Source organism: Genypterus blacodes, unplaced genomic scaffold (genome assembly GCF_046128005.1).
Source record: "Genypterus blacodes isolate CSIRO-AG114 ecotype Tasmania unplaced genomic scaffold, CSIRO-AGI_Gbla_v1 ptg000055l_1, whole genome shotgun sequence".
In the NCBI taxonomy this organism is placed as follows: domain Eukaryota; kingdom Metazoa; phylum Chordata; class Actinopteri; order Ophidiiformes; family Ophidiidae; genus Genypterus; species Genypterus blacodes.
In genome coordinates this window covers 5,701,041-5,719,067 of record NW_027466867.1, presented here as the reverse complement: position 1 = coordinate 5,719,067, position 18,027 = coordinate 5,701,041, and the positions used below count along the sequence as shown (strand labels likewise).

Here is an 18,027-nt window from a genome sequence, read left to right as displayed (position 1 = left end):
CTGCTGAGGTGGCTGGGTGACGGCTGACACGGTGAGAAGTGGGAAGGGGTGTCGTCATGCCGACCGCAGGGGTTTTAAGACCATATCGACTTCTCTCCACAAAACAGCTGTTAGTGGGTGGATTAACGTTTACATCCACCTGGCAATTAGCGCATCACACATCTGAGGGCACAACAGCTGGCTTTGGATAACAATTGAATGGACGTAAACAAGTGTAGAGAATGTAGAGAAGAATAACGTGTAAATGAGACGTTGGAGCAAATTATTTTATTGGTAAACTTGATTAATGAAATGACTTTAATGGTGAAAAGCATAATCTGCTTTTACACAGGATACAGTTGGACACAATAGTATTTACAGTAGTGACATTCCCTTTAGATTTGGTCTGGATGTTTAATATATATACGTTTTGTATTAATGAAATATTACACAAGTATGCAAAATATAAAATTAGTATAAAATTAGGCACATGTCGAGTGGATACATACCAGTTTTATGTAAAGACAGAGAACATGGAATAAATTACGTGGAGAGAATTTGTCTTATGATGTTACATTTGGCTTACATGGATAAGAAAGTAAAATATGTAAAATAACTGGAATGAGAAAATGATGAGAACTGTAAAGTGAGAACATTTTGAGTTCTTACCCTTATAGATCAATAAGGAGTTCTTACACTTGCTGCCTTCCTCCTCATGCATCCATGATTGGAGTAGCACATGGAAATCAACTGTTAAACATATTTCCCACCCATAATATTTGCATTTTTCTGCAGCTTTTATCAGCTTTCTGTCCGATTTTAAACACTGTGTTGTTGCATTATCGCCTTATTGTGCTTCTGTGTTATTTCTCGTATTTCTAACACTGCTCCCGGGCACAGGAGGGCTGCAAACAAAAGAGGGAAACAAAAGCGGAGAAAACCTTCGTCGCCCTGCAGGATGGCACAGTCAGCCAACCTGGGCGCGGAGCCAAGTGGTTTGATAGGGGGTCGGAAAGTGAAAATAAGGAGCGAGGGAGGAAAAGGATAATAATGGAGGGAGTGGAAGTGGAGAAGGACGGGAGGCCAAGTGAGGCTTTGTAGGCCCTCCTCCCCCTTAAGAAAGCAAAGGGAGAGTCGCTGAGGTGAGAAGTGACATCAAGTCCATTCTAATGATGAGTAGGGAACGGTGGACCAGAGAGGAGGAGAAGGAGGAGGGGGAGAGGAGCCCTGTGGGAGATGGTCTACCCCACCCCCTTACCCTCTCTCACACACACACACACACACACACACACACACACACACACACACACACACACACACACACACACACACACACACACACACTTCCTAACTGGCAGCCCCCTGGGGCCTAAGCTCCACTGCAAAACCATCCATTAACGCTTCCAATGTCACTTTTACAACCCGCAGTATGAATTTGCTATTTTACTCCCAAACAAACCCTTTTTTGGCTTTGAAAGTCTTTTATCAAAGCTGCGAGGTAGAACGGAGGTTTTCCTCTTTCAACAACAGGGGGGCACTTTCAAACTAATTAAGATAAATGACGTGTTCGGGCAAAAGTCGAGGACAATTAGTGGACTGTGGTGCTTTGGAGAAACATGGCAGCCGACACGTGAAGGTGAGGCAGACACACGCGCTCACGTGTGAACTCGGGCAGAGGATTCAAGTAGAAGAATATATAAACCATTTCCTGCCACGTGATTGATAATCGGTTGATGGTGGATTCAGAATCACAAGCACAGATGCAACAATGAACTTGGTAAGAAATCAGCAGAAATGAACATAAATAATAAAGCCAGACATATCATTGTGTGTGTTTGTGTGTGTGTGTGAGTGCGCGCCCACTGATTTAGTTTTTGGTTGAAAAGATGACATATTGCAACATACTAACACTTGTCAAACGACGAAACCGGAGTGAAAGCTCTGAGTAAACACAACATATTGGGAACCTCTGAGCGCTGATGCTTTTCCGGAGGAGTGAGTGGGGGGACGATGGAGCCAAACATCATTCTCTCTCTCTCTCTCTCTCTCTCTCTCTCTCTCTCTCACACACACACACACACACACACACACACACACACACACACACACACACACACACACACACACACACACACACACACACACACACACACACACACACACACACACACACACACACACACACACACACACACACACACACACACACACACACACACACACACACACACACACACACACACACACACACTCTTATTTCTATTTCCAACAACCTTTAGGGGACCAAATGTACTTGAAGTGCTTTACTATATAACTTTAGCATTGCATAATAAGCTCTATCAGAGGATTATGAAGGTAGAGAAATGGCAGCAGGCAGTATAAGATGCGTGATTTATATGAGAAGGCTTTGCTTCTAGCGGGCGGCCATGTTCAGGATACGCTCAGCACATCCTACACGCGATGACTCACACACGTCACGTGACTCCCATTTGTAATTGGTGCCTCAGACGCCGACTGAGTCACACACACTCTCGCTCTGTTCCCATGCGAAATTTGGGAAACAAGCGGCGGTTTCATTCATTTACCATCTAGGTAGCTACGTCACGATTATTATAACTCCTTATAATATAACCTTAAGTGTTTCCTAATGATTAAAACACAAAACAAGAAAAAAACTAAACAAAATCAAAGCTTTGAAATAGTCGAACATAAATACGGGATCATCTTCCAGACTCCTCTTTTAATATGGCTGCAGGGATTATTTACCTTCATTGCGCAACACCTGAGAACAGCTGACTGGTCTTAATCTGCTCTCACCTTGACCGCTATAGTTTCCTCTCACGCCAAGTTAATCCATCTGCAAACAAACTGCATATTGCACAGAGCGAAGATTTTGAAATTCGGATTTAAGAAAACAAACAAACGGCCTCTTTGGTTTTTTATCCTGTAGTGCATTTAAACATTGAAACCTGCTCAGCTCACAACGGTTTTGCATAGAAAAACTAAATGTAAATCTAAGGAACGGGGTCTAATTTGGCATGTCTTTGCAGTCGTGAGGATGTGATGACCTCATTCCTCCCGACAAGCAGCAAGAACCGAATCGCCGCCGTCGTCTCTCAGTTCCCGGGGACGGCCAGGATGTAACCGGAGCGGCTCTTGATGAAGTCGGGCTGGGACTGGTTGATTTTGGGCTCGACCATGACGGTGCACTTCCGGCCGTTCATGCTGCACTGGATGGGACTCGAGACGTTCACCTGCAGCTTCCTCTTCTCGCTGCAGAGAGAGAGAGAGAGAGAGAGAGAGAGAGAGAGAGAGAGAGAGAGAGACATGAGACACAGTCAAGTCCATATACAGTGGTTGTGCACATGTAAGATGATGAAGATGAATAACATGGAGGCAGCCGGGCGGGTGTTTGTGTGATGGGGGGAATGGTCCTCGTGGCTGTGGCACGGCGGTGGATTGGCCATTAGTGTCTGTCACATCTAGTTAGACGTTTTACTGGGTGAGCGGGCATTTTGCCTCGTTTGCGCTTAAACGGGATCGATGGCGGGAATCAAAGAGCGAGAAACTGTAAGGCTGGTGCACAGAGAAAGAGAGAGGGGGGCTGAGAGAGAGAGTGAGAGAGAGAGAGTGAGTGAGTGAGGGCAAACATGATGACGTATGAGAGAGTGAGTGTGATAATTCCTTTGGAGTGAGAGGACAGTTCAAATCTAATGAACCTAATGTATATGTAAAGAGGTCAGAGAGGGAGGGGCCGTGACACACACACACAGACTGAGATGAATACAATCAGATTCATCTCTCTCTCTCTCTCTCCCTTTAGCACAAGGTCAAGTGCTCGTGCGTCATGACACATTTAGTCACTGACACAATTACCCACAATGGCCGTCTGCGTCATCCGTAAACAAAACCATTAGCTCCCGATTATTGATGATGTTTGTATTTACAGCCAATCACCGCCACTCCCATCGAACTTGGTGTGTGTGTGTGTGTGTGTGTGTGAGTGTGTCTGTGTGTCTGTGTGTTTACATCTCTGCATCTCACCTTGTGCAGCGACAAGAAGCTGAGGGTAGTGCTGCCACTGGTTTCCATGGAAACCCCCAATGAATTCAACACCACCCCCCTGCTCCTGTCATATATGCCAGCGAATGTCATTGTGCACGTGTGTGTTTGTGTGCGCATGTGTGTGTAGTCAGACATGTTTCTTTCTTTTGACCAGTCGTCCCATGAGCTCTCCATCTTACTGATATATCAGTCTGTCATATTGCTCCCTCTCTCCCTCTCTCTTTCTCTCTCTCTCTCTCTCTCTCTCGCTCTCTCATTGTGACTCTAGCTTGACGTTCCAGTAAATGGATCACGTCATATCAGAAAGACCATCAGTTGAATCTTAAGGTCACTGGCTGGGGTTTCCCATCAGGAGCCCGACACTCAGACCCCTGAGGGCAGACTGAGACCTTCATTGGTCGGCCTCTCCAACTGGAAAAATCAATTCTTTCCTTGGCTCTGACCCCGTCCTCTCTGTCCATCTTTGCCCTTCATGCCACGTCCAGTACCCAAGCAGGAGCCGACAGAGGAAAGGAACGAAAGTGAAAAGTGGGAGCAGACAGAAGTCGAGCGAGAAGTAGAGGAGGGCAATAACACTGTGAGGAAGAAGAAGAAGAAGAGGCAGTCTTATAAAAAAGGGGCTATGTGAGGGACTGAAGAGGAGCTGGTGCTGGCAGATATCACAGAGTGGGTGAGGACAAAGTGTAAAGACAGAAGTGGGAGAAGGCTATGCGGGCTATTTTCAGGTGGAGGAGGCAGGATTCCCTCCGAGTCTGTGAGCCCGTCCTGTCTCACCTCTGAGTCATCCCATTAACGCTGCACCTGGCTCCCCCATCAACTCTCCGGCCTGCTTAAAAATATATGAGGCGCGGAGGAAGGGAGGGACACTGTGCAACGCTGACACACTCAAAGCACAGAACTCACTTTACTCACCATGACGACAGCGCGAGTGATGAAGGAAACAAAATTCTGTATCATCACATTTGAAATCTGACTGACATAGCTTCAGGGTCTCCTCGGGGTGTAAACTTTTTCCTGAGGCACTGTGACGCTGTTTAATTAAAGGTGACGATGATGCAGGTGGCGAACGGAGTCAGTGTGATGAAGAGGAACGGTATAGGTTCTGTGCTGAGAGGATAATGCGCACAAACATGGGATTTGAGCTATTTTCGGCGTTCCTTTACACAAACAGGTCAATGTGAACTGATCAACTAGTCAATTATCATTCAAATTCAATAGTTGGACAAAAGACTGACACCATTGTCTCAGGAGGCGAACACACACTGTTAACCTGTCAGAGCTTCAGCACTGATCTCCTCCTCACACACCAAGCTGTGCCGCTTTTCAGAAAAAACATCCATCTATCTCCCTCGATCGATATCTCGCTCTAGATATGTGTGCGTGTGTTTGTGAGACCACACTGAGATCAAACGCACCATGCAGGGAGAGAGGGCAGTGCTGAGTGTATCTGTGCCTTTGTGTGTGTGTGTGTGCGTGTAGGTGAGGCTCTGTCTGCTGAGGATCTCACACTGACAGAGAGACGGAGCCATGTTGCCTTGGTGTCGGAGAGATAAGCAGGCTTCTCTACACACTCCCTGTGCACAGTGCAGCAGCTCCCCACCCTGCTGTGTCTTCATACAGGCGCACAACCAGACACACACACACACACTCTTTATGATGAACCAAGGACGCACTGGCACCATAAAAAGACGTGAAACTAAATACACATGCACACACTTAATCATGTGACACGTACCTGCATTACACTAAAAATGTGTGTGACATATTGTCATGCTGGGTGACCATCGGTTAAGAACTGGAAGCGTTCCGAGTCATGGTTAGGTGCAAAAAGAACGAGGTAATTGTTTGACTGGTGCCTCCTCTGGCCCAGTTTGCAGTGGTTTGAGTTTTGGGAAAACTGCCCGAGAGGCTTTCTGAGCTTTAATTAGCATCGCCGTGCCCAAAGTTCTGCTCGCGCTGCAACTGCGGGATGAGACGTTATGAATAATAGAGGGACACAGAGGGCGGCGCGGGAATCACGGCAGTTTGGTTGGTGTGGAATACAAAGAAACTGTTGGTTTTAAAAGGGATTATCTCGTTAGTGATGAAGATCCGTACTCATGTCTTTCCTCTAAAATGGTTTTCTCCACAGTCTGTCATCTTCCTCTCATTTGTTGCCTGAAAGCACCTTGCTGGGCGCCAGACTGCGATTACCGCCAACACTTAGGAAGGAAGAGAACAAACAGAAAGGACTAAAAATGCTCTGAAGAGGCCGTCTGGGTTCACTGGAGAAGAGGAGCTGTGTGGATGTTTGTGCTTTTGTCTCGTTGTCCTTTCTTTCTTTATCGCAGACAGAAAAGCAGCCTGAGAGTGAGACCAACAAATAAGAGATAATTATCAACAGCAGTAGAAGAAGTGGGCGCGGGATTAGAATGTAAAATCTGCTCGTTTGTCACGCTCTCAGACACGTGCGGCGCCAAACTGCTCCTTGCGCTCCCATAGGACAAATTAGAGTTTGCAATATTGTGACAACTAATCTCCATAAGTCCCTGTGGGATTCTATTTGATGTGGGATTCATAGAGTAAACACAAGCTTCATGGATGCTTTGGTGTGTGGCTAAACTAGTATTTCTGCTTCAAAATGGAGAACCACAGTACAAAACCCTTAAAAAAGAAGAGACATTTCAGGGTAAATGTCATTCTGAGGAAAACACTTTTGTATGTAATTTAACTTATAGCGACATGTCGAGTTGTTTCCTTCTGTTGTTTATCACTGGGATCCATAAAGGTCCATTCAAAAGCTATCAATAAGGTCTCCATGTGCAAGCTGTTGCGTTCTGGGAGTCCAGGGTTCACACACACACACAAACAAAAGGCACACTTCTCACCTCCCCTTTTTTTTTTTTTTTTTTATAAAAGGGTCAGCGGGAGATGAAACAAAACCGGAAACGCACAAAGCAAAAGGCGGCGTCTCTCTGGGGGAAAGTGTAGTTACTCCACAGATGGCCGAGGCTGTCACACCCTGCAGAGCCATTACAGCGACGCAGCAGGGGGTCTTAAACAAACATATGTGTGTGTGTGTGCGACGGGCAGATCAATCTGTCTTTTTTCTGACTCTATGTAACCGGTGAGCTCAACCTTACACAATGATCCGTTGCACCTTTGGGCTTTCAAAGGGACTTGCCGTGATCTCAAGGGTGAATGGAGACGCTTTAATGTGGATCAATAACCCGGACCCACAGAGTGAGACAGAATAGAGAGAAAGAGGAGAATCCTCCATTACAGGCTCATTACTGATGCGCACTTCTTCACTCACCACGCCTCCACTTTTGCTCATTAAAGCCGATCAATACATCAATCAAGGGTTCATCCATTACCATTTATTGACCCTTTACTCTTTTCTATTCAGTGGTGGAGAGTTTTAAATGTCCATAGTGGAGGAGGAGAAGTGTGGGGGGGCATGAGTCTAACAAAAGTGAGCCAGATGTTCCTCTCCCTCGCCACATCCACCCTCTCTCCCAGGCCAGATGGGATGCAGGAGCCCTCTGGCGTACTCTGGGTCTGAGCCGGGGCCCTGCGGACAGGGAGGGTCCAGGAGGGAACCTGATCCATATCATCTTAGAAGAAATCACTGCAGCTAATGACGTGAATTTACACTGACATCCTTTTTTGAAAGTCCTTTTTTATATTATGCTGAAGTAAAGAAACGTAGCAGCCGTGTTCTGTAGCTTGAATGGAATCTTAATCTAACTGAAATAGGCAATTAACCAGGAATCACATGAATCTAAAGTCTGAGATGAGGGGAGAGCGTTATAAATGAGGGACCTGGAGGAGATTAGAAAACGGGCAAAGAGGAGGGAGGAGACAAAGGGAAGGATGGAGTGAAGACGGAAAGGAAAGGTTGGGGGGGGGGGGCGGCAGAACGACGACGGAAGGAGATTAATGACAGGCGGGAAATAAAAGACGGAGGTGGCGAGGAGGAAATGGAAAGAAGAAGGTGGGATAGAGGGAAAAGAGGGCGGGATGGGGGGGGTGGAGGGTTTGGGTGTGAGCAGAGAATGTGCTGGGGCTAATCATAATTGGACTGACAGCGGGAGATGATATGATGCTGTTGCTGGGTGGAACATGTGTGTATGTGTGTGTGTGAGGGAGGGGTGGGCTGTGGATGATGATGATGGCGTAAATGTGTAGGTCACTGAAGACAGCGCAGGGATGAAGAATGGTTAGATATCCAGGCGCCTACGTTATCCATACTGTTATGCACTTAAGCCACGCCAGTAAGAGGCGAGACGCTTCCTGTATGCAAATGAGGCTCCTGTGGGAATTAGGATGCTTTGGTGCTGCGATGGCTTCACTGTAAATCATGATTATGACGACGATTACACACAGAGATACGACACCCGCATTCTTACAGACACACCGAGCGGGACGGAGCTGTGTGTGAGGAAAGCGCGGGGCGTGTTTGTGCTGCAACTTTAATTCAATTTGCGCTCTAAAATCTACGAGTAATTAGCATCTGATTTGCCGAGACGTGGATAATTACACACAATCAACAACTGGGACCGTGTGTGTGTGTGTTAGTCACAGTCTGTGAGGGAAAGCAAAGTGATGGGGTGGGGGGGGGGGAGGGAGAGAGAGAGAGAGAGAGAGAGACTTCTGCAGTGATGAGGGGCAGGGCTCAGGACAAAAGTAGGTCAGATCTGCTTACACATTCATACACATTTCCGATCATATGCACACACTCCCCGAGTCTCACACACATATTTTCACAATCGCATTGTCCCCTGTGCACATACACACACACACACATTGTCAGACACTCGCACACACTTAAACTTGGCTCCTTGCCATCCATCACTCCATCTGCCCCCCCCCGCCCCAGGCTGCAGTGCTGTGCCAACGAGATGAGCAGAATTCCCCACTGCCCCACAATACAACCCTGTGTGTGTGTGTGTGTGTGTGTGTGTGTGACTGTGTGTGTAAAAGAATTCTTGAACTTGTCCCACACAGATCGATTTGGTGAGATTTTACAACAGAAGGCTGATTATTGTGTAGTATCCCACAGAATAAGGTCCACTGATTGGTGCTGAAGAAGACGAAGTGCTGCTGTCTTCAAACCTTTACATTCAGCATCCTCTTTTCTATAATGTCCAGATCTATACTGTGTATTCTTCCACTGTCTCAGTCCATCCACTTTCCTCTGTCTGTGGTCTGGGAGGAGATGTACCGTGATTATTTTCAGCCAGCAGTGTTATTAATGGATCGCATATCAGACAAACATGGATCCAATGGTTGCCATGGGAACTGCATCCGCAGCGCCCCAGAAAGGAGGGAGACAGAGAGGAGGAGGAGGAGGAGGAGAGGTGGAATGTGAAGTGAAAAACAAGAGGGGGAGGGGAGGAGCGGTGGCAGAGGGATGGTGCTGGAGAAGGGAAGGATGTAAAGAAGGAGGGATGAAGGGAAGGAGGAGAAGAGAGCAGCGTCTGTCTACTGAAACATTTGATTCAGCAGAAAGGGGCGACCTTGATGAGGAGGGGGAGACACAAGCAGTTCATCAGCGATCCTTCTCTTTCCCTCTTTTTATCTCTCCATCATTCACAACATGACTGCAGAGATTGCAGGATGTTTGTTTAGCAGAGGATAATGCAACTTATACATCAAATACTTGTTATATACTATATGAAATAGCTGAAAACACAATATCTCCTCACTTCTCCTCCACCTTTGAATCCCCACTTTATGTTTTACAGCTTGCAGTCCCTTGCTTCAACCTCCCTCCTCCCCTCCCCTCTCCCTGCTCCAACCACCATCCCCTCTCTCTCTCTCTCTCTCTCTCTCTCTCTCTCTCTCTCTCCATTCTCGATCTGTGCTGCAGAGTCACAAACCGGACGGGGGGGTCGAGGCGGCGCGAGCAAGGGGGGGGAAAGTGCAGAAGGTAGGGCTAGCAACAGTATATGACCACATCGCTCAGGCGATCAATGAGAGGAGCAACACTACTGCTGACTCACACTGTAAAGGCAGAGCGAGGGCGAGAGACAAAGAATGGGAGTGGGAGAGAGAGAGAGCGAGAGAGAGAGAAGGGCAAACGGTGCTGGCAGAGGTGAGAGAAAAGGCAAAATTAAGAATGAGAAAGTATGAATGGACGGACAGCATTTGAAGATACACGTGGTGGTGGCTGTCATTACATTACATTTACATTACGATCATTTGGCAGACGCTTTTATCCAAAGCGACTTACATTATATATTACCACCCTTCGCAGAGGGGGGAGCAGAGGGTTCAGTGCCTTGCTCAAGGGCACCTCGGCAGGGACTCGAACCGGCGACCCTTCGGTTCCCAAGCGGAAGCTCTACCCACTGAGCTACTGCCTCCCGTCATGGAGGCAGGAGGGAGAAAATAACCAGAAGGATGGAGGCCTTAAGTCTTGGAATAAACCATCAATCAGGACAGTCACCAGGGGTTAATAAAAAACACACACACACACACACACACACACACACACACACACACACACACACACACACACACACACACACACACACACACACACACACACACACACACACACACACACACACACACACACACACACACACACACACACACACACACACACACACACACACACTCAATCAATCTCCAGCACAATGCTTTTCATTACAGTCGCCGTGGACATCGATAGTGGCAGCGTTGCCACAGAAACACTCCATGGGGCTTATTTTTTGAGAAACGGACGGACGGTTACAAGGTAAACTTTGTCATTAGATCATGACAGATACACACACACAAACACAGAGAGAGAGAGGGAGCAAAAACAGGTAATTACAGGCGTCTAAATGAGAAGATTATCCCTGCATAAGTAGAAACAGGAGTTGTGCTGCATTTGGTGATGTCTGCAGTTTAACCACCTGCGAGAGTTGAGGCCCGGATGAATTATTCAGAGCCGAGCTATTTTTATATTAGTGTCTCAGCAGGGAGGCAGAGAGGAAGCAGAGAGGATGGTGTGTGTGATGCTGCAATCACTGAAACACACGAGTAATGAGAAGAAATGGAGATGATATTAAATGCTGGATTTGGAGTTACAAGAATTATATCATCGACTTTGCAGGGTGTGTGTGTTGGTGTGTGTATCTGTCTCTCTCTCTCTCTCTCTCAGGTGTGCGGCGTCTGGTCGCCCACATCTGAGAGTCTGAAGGTGGCAGGTGTGAGCTGCATTGGCTCCGTGTGAGGTGCATGACAACACACAGGAGCGAGAGAGAGAGTGTGTGTGTGTGTGTGTGTGAGTGCTCTGTCCCGGCTAAATATAGGCTTCGGCAGCAGCACGGCTTTAAATATTTCATCGCCTCCTTCCCAGAAATGGATGGGAGGGAGGGGAGTCGATGGAGAAAAGAAACGGGAGAGCAGGAGAGGGAGAGACAGAGACACAGAGAGAGAGCGAGAGAGAGAGCGAGAGAGCGAGTGAGAGAGAGAGAGAGAGAGAGAGAGAGAGAGAGAGGAGGTGGTTCCAGTGAGAGGCTGAGATTAGAAGAAGAGGGGATAGAGTCAAAAATAGGAAAAAAAAACATGAAAGAGGGGAGCGGGGCAGAGGGAGGCATGGGAATCTAATCCCTCTCTTTATGGAAAATAAGAACTAAATTTCTCCAAACAACTGGTGCATGGTGGCTGATAAGAGCCTCATCTTCTTACACAGAATTCTCTGAATCACTGCTATTTAAGGCAGCACTGTTCCTACTGGTGTGACAGCCATGACACTCCACTCCCCAAATGAGAGCTAAATCCAAAACAGAATCACAAAACAGAACAGAGAAGAGGATTTCGCAAACCACCTCAACACACACACACACAGCTGCGTCCCATGGGTGCCGTCGCTCTGTTTCAGCCTGAGAGGATCCAGAGTGGCGCTTTGACACAAGCCTCCCTGTGTGCGGTGCTGTAAGCGGCTTCAATCGCGCCCCGCATTGTTTGTGTGTTGTGTGCCACCGTGCAGCGCGGTGAAGGAGAGATAAAGGTTAAAGTCGCAACCATGGGGGAGCTGCAGCGACGGGACACTGCATGTGAAAGATCACATACACACACACACACACAAACAAGCGCATACTCTCACATACATGCTGACTTGGAGATTTGCATGTTTATATGCAAACAATATATATATATTGAGATCGTATTCTCAAAAAACACTTGACTTGAGACCCTGAACGCAGCACAGCACTGATATGCACAGGATGCATTCCAGTTAATTCACAGATTCACGTTAATGCAGCCGAACAAACACACACATTGCTGAACGCGGTGGTGTGTCCTTTGTTCGGGCGGTGTTAGACGGTGATGGATGGGTTTCGGTGCATGAAGCACAGGGAGAGTCATTAAGTGAGGCCTTTTCCAGCCCCGACACCCACAGAGAAATGGGCTCTACGCTGGAATGAGATAGTGCCACAGAATGGCAGTGATCGAGTGCGCGCACACCTGCCACACACACACACGCACACACACACACACACTCAAGGCCAGAACTGCACAAACGCGCACACCCAAATACACCAAGATAAGCAGATGTAAGCGGAATATACGACACACACACACAGACAGAGAGGTCACAGAGTGTTAAATAAATGATAGTGAATACACCTATAAAGAGTTAAATGACACAAAAGACAGAGCTTCTCTCTGATGTAGGCTCTGCGTTTTCACTTTCACTCCAACTCTCTCATCCACTCGTTTGTAACGCTGAAATGAAACTGAACAGGAAGTGACCACATTCACTGATGTGAGGCCCCGCAAATAAGGCTTGGCGGTAATCTGCTGTCATTTAAGGTAAGTGAGGATTTATTGTAAACAACTTCAATGAAGCACACTGGGTTTAAGTGAGGACGAAGCACCAATTAGGACGAGTGGTTTTACCTCTTTGGTTAATGCAAAGGACTAAGGACAACAAATGGGAGGAAAAAGCAAGGATGAGAGCAAAACAAAGACAGAAATCATATAGACAGAACTGAAAGCTTTGGGCCTTCAAGTCTCCATCAGTGTGTGACAATAAATGTGGAAGGAGTTTCCTCTTCATCTGAGTTATGACTGAAAGCCGAATCAAACATGCCAAGATTTGCTTAAACAAAATAAAACATTAGAAACCTCAAACCCTCCTTCCCACTACTTGTCGCCCGTCAGTTCCGACCCGCTTACCTCTTGAAATGGCTAAGCAGGGTGCCGACCAGCTCCCCGATGCGGCTCTCGTTGGCAGGCACCATGCCCTGCAGGCACACCACGAGATCCCGGCTGTCCTTGGTATGGAACACCACCAGCTGGTCCTTCCCCGGGGACACGCTCAACCCCGTCACCTGGATACGACGTAAAAAACGAGACGGACGTGTGCAATTAGACGCAGCGGAGACAAAGTAAATACATGCAAAACCCAGACTTTGTGCAGAGAAATACAAATAGTTTATCAAGCGGCCACAACTGCACACAACCAAGGACTGGAGTTCTTATCGCTTACTTAAATAGGATGTAAAGAAAGGCCACCGTGGGAATTTGGTTTATTCCGTCCATCTCTCCTGAGGGTTTGGCTAAATATGGAAAGCTCGTCCTGGCCAATTAAGCCCAGTTTAAAAAGTATCCGGTGTCTACTGGTGTATGGGATTTCTCACACTGCAGCCTTGAATCAGCAGTCGAGAGTAATGGTTTATTGATGAGCACCTCAGAGGACCAATCCAATCTTTTTAATTAAACCACATACCAATGGAGACCAGCAGGGTTAAAAGAGGAATCCCAATATTGTGGTTTCTATTGTTTACCTTTACAGGCCTTCAGTGGACACAACAGGAAGAAACCCACATCATCAGATTGATCTCAGGAGAGTGAACGGGGGCGTCATGTGTCATCATCTCCGCCGTCATTCCCTCTGTAAGGTATTTTAGCCATTTATTTCTATGTTAATTTGTCTTTGCTTAGCTGAATCGCATGGCGGTGTTTGTTGAGGGAAATGGCCAAGGGGCAGCGATTCAACACGCTACAAACACAAATCCCGACTCCCATCTCTGTCAAAGAGACGACGTGGAGAGACAGGTTGCTACCCGCGGCCCTCACCGCTACAACGTGACGCCTGTGACTGAAGTCGCCATCGGCGACAAACAAGTCCGTAATCACCATGAATTAAAGCCAACAGACATGCCTCCTTCACCAGCAACCCACCCGCAGTTAATTACATGGAGCCGATGACATTTACATTTATATTAAAGGCTTAATTGATTGGAACGGCAGTCGGCGTTCTAATGAGTTGGGTAATGATACATTCTGATTCGTTTCCGTGTCTAATTCTTTCTCTTGATTCAGATGATTTTTTTTTTGTATCCACAGTAAAAATCCATTAGAGCGATTTGTCGGTGCAGCCATCTGTTCGATTGTTTGTCTTGATAACCCACAAGGATCCTGATGGAACTTGGAGATGATCGCGTCTCTCGCCACTGGATTCCAATAGTTATCTTCGCTGATGAGGCGGGAGTGTTTTGTTGGTAATGAAATTGGTTTGGAGGTAATTTGACAGATTTGCTATGACATTTTTTTAAATGTCCCTGATTCTTCCAGATGTTTCAGGCACTCGTTAGAGCTCATACCTCCACCAAGGCCTGAAAAAGTCCAGATATCTGTCCTGAGAGAGGAAAGAAATTTGAAGATACACATGGTGGTGGGTGAAGAGGGGGGATGGGGTGGCTGGCTGTCATGGAGACAGAAAGTATAATAGGATAAATGTCTTATCTTATCTTCCTCAAGTTTAAATTCCTTAACTTCCTCAAACCGGATCGACACAAAATAATCTAATGAGCCGCGTCTCACTGTTCCTCCAAGTTTCACTGAAATCCTTTCGTAACCTTTTGAGTAATACTTCTTACAAACAAACAGACGTCGTAGATAACACAACCTCCTCGGCAGAGGCAGGAGTGATGCCAGTGTGACAAACCCAGGAGGGGTGCGTCATTTCTGCTGATGTCTTGTTTGATTTATGACAGAATGACAACAGAGCTTATAAACCATCGACCGTTGGTGTGTTTCTGTGAGACTGCAGAAAGAGCCTCTGCAATGATTATAACCTCCAAACCTGCAGACAGGTCGCAAACAGGTTCCTCCCTCTTCAGGCTTACTGGATCAACGTATGAGTTATATAACATATTCCTGGAAGCGGATGACTGGGGCACTGTGATTGAATGGATGTAACATAACGAGCCGACCTGTGTTACCTTCCTTTCATAAGAGACTGTGATAGCGCCAGTGAGTCAAAAGCAGCGATTGGTGTTTACTGATAGAAAGAGAAGGTGCTGGTGGGATGTGTGAAAGTATAAACGCATATATTTATGCGTCATCAGTTCCTCATCATGATCACATTTGTCTCTGCTGTTTGTTTACATTCTTCCTGGCATCTGTTTAAAGGTGGGATGGCAGCCTGTTAGTCACTTAGCCAGCACTAATTACAGGACACAACTGCCCGTTCGTCTCCAGTAGGTGGAAAACAGTCTGTGGGTAGTAGGAGTTAGGGGCAAAAATGATGGTCTGCAGCACAGACTGAAGCGAGGGATCAATGGATGGATGAAAAAAGACGGAGGCGAGAATGGAGTGCGAGGAGAATGTGAGCCGGGGGGGACGGACGGATCACAAATAAGCCTCGGCGGGAAAGGAGGGAGGAAGAGAGCGCACATGCAGGAGGCCGATTTGTGCACATGCCTGAACGGCACCAGACATCAGCTGATCTGCCCTGCTGCTCTGTATCCATGACAACGCCGTCTCCAGGGAAGTTGGCATGACAACAACTAGAGAGAGAGAGGGAGAGAAGCGAGCGGGAGATAGGAAGAGGGGGTGAGGCGAGATGGGTGGGTGTAGGAGGCAGGAATAGAACGTGACAGCGTGCGGAGATGGAAAACAGAACGTGAGACAGAGAGAAAGACGGTGTAATGCAGAGTATAATCTTTCGCCGTTGCTTCTACTGTTTTGGTTCTGTTAAGGGGAGGTGGGCAGAGTCAGTGAGGAAATACACTTAAATAGTGTAATGATCCTGCTTTTGCACTGCGCGCATTAATTGCCATATAAATCCTCTGCAGACAGCTGCTGGCTCCTCACCAGCAGCGGCCATCTATCAGGCCGGCTGCTCCCCTTCAGCAGCAGCAGTAAACACACAGCGCAGTGCAGCCGGGGGGTAGCATGGTGTTAGCGTATCGGCGCTAATCAACAATGAGCTAACTGCTTTCCCCTCTGCTTGACCTTCCGCGATCAATTATTCCACGTCACGCCGCCGCGCCTCGCACCCCACAACTCCATCGTCATCTCCTCCTCTTCGTCTTACGCCTGCCCTTTTCTCGCCCACACTTTTTCACCTTGATCATTTCACTCTCACCCCTGCGGCCTTGACATTTGCTGTAGTGATGCAGTGGTGGGAGGTGGTGCTGAAACGCTGTAGGTTAGTGGAAAAACAACAACGAGCGAGTATAGCGCATGAGTAAATGCCCTTATATGTGACTAAGACAACGTCATGCTGACACAGGTTGTTTCTGTAATCTATCTAAGGGTGTTAAGTGGCTGTAAGTACACACTGTATGTGGTACGTAACAGTGTAGGAACTGTATGGATCTTTGTTGGGTCACTGTTAGTGTGAGAAAGATGCTCGCTACACTCTCCGCCCACAACACTAATGGCTGCCCATATGCCTCGTGTGTGGGGCTGAAGGACATTTTACAGTGTGTGTGTGTGTGTGTGTTTATAATCTCTCTCTCTCCATCTCTCTCTCCAGATGCAGTGATAGGTGTCTGGGTGTCCACACTCCTCGTGCTCTCTAATTCTCTGCTGTCACTCTGTCAGATTGAACACTACGATGGCCGTCACTGTTGTCACTGCACACCGGCCTCATATTTCACTCGTTTCACCACACGACAGGTTTGTAGCCGCCTGAGAGATGAAAGTCTTACACGTTCCTCCCTCTTCTCACTTTTGAAAATGGGAAAAGCTGCAGGCCTTTGTTAGAAATTAATAATGTGACAGAAAAATGAAGAAAAAAAGCCTCAAACTGGAATGTAATTGACTGCAGCAGGGCTTGTAATTAACAAGTAGCAGAAAACACACACACACACAGACACACTCACACACACATGCTACATTTGCCATGGAAACAGCTCCATGTGCTGTGCATGTAGCAGCCTTAATGGGCCTATCACAGCGTGAATATGAATTAAAACCAGCCAATTGAAGAGGCGAGAGATTTTGTTTGCATATTGACATGTTTCCACAGGCTCAGGGGCTGCTGGGAAATAACAGAGACGGAGCCGGAGGAATCTGAAACTGAAGTGGAAATATTGCAAACGTTTTACTAAACTGGTCGAATGTGTTCAAGCGTTTAAGAATCTGTGAAGCTTAAACGTGAAATGAGACCTGGGCTGGTCTGTAATTAACCAACGACTGAAATATTAATAACAAAAAAGAATACTAAGGTTAAACAAAATGCAAACCTATAACTGAAACAGCATTTTGATAATTAAATGTGGGATTGTTTTCTTGGCGTAAGCGTTACAGGATGTAATTACTGGATTTCCTGCTCTGTAATCAGCATAATAAGGCAGCCACGGTAAGTAATCTTGCTTTAAGCTGTGTTGACGATATCGTCTAGCTACTAGTTAAGATACCGTACGATTCAAAACAAAGGCCACACGTGTAACCTGATAAGTAAAATAACCTGCTGGCTAATGAGCCCCTTCTGTGTCTGAGGCCATAAAGGAGCCGGTGTAGTAAGAGGAGGAGCCGTACGTTGTAGAGGGGGATGCTCTTCATGGGCTTATACTGCTTCAGGGGCTCCAGCTTGTACAGGTGGCGGTCAGTGATGAGAACAGCCCGGTCCTCCGCCTTGTGGAAACGGTTAATCTGGGGAAACACAAAGCACCTCATTAGTCACCCTGCAGGACACCACCGCACACAAACACACACGCACACACTCACATAGCCGCACATGTCGAAACACCCCACAGGGGAGAT

General features: G+C 47.0%; 1 protein-coding gene across 1 annotated transcript in view; it reads right to left on the bottom strand.

The window, feature by feature from the left end:
- Positions 1-252: 252 nt before the first annotated feature.
- myo1d (myosin 1D) overlaps positions 253-18,027 on the bottom strand; it is a 48,842-nt gene continuing 31,067 nt past the window's right edge. Inside the window, exons 20-22 of the mRNA XM_076151695.1 lie at positions 17,803-17,916; positions 13,204-13,358; positions 253-3,252 (exon numbers count right to left, since the gene is read on the bottom strand). Of these exons, the coding sequence (XP_076007810.1) occupies positions 3,096-3,252; positions 13,204-13,358; positions 17,803-17,916 (426 nt within the window). The 3' untranslated portion in view covers positions 253-3,095. The remainder of the gene's footprint in view (positions 3,253-13,203; positions 13,359-17,802; positions 17,917-18,027) is intronic.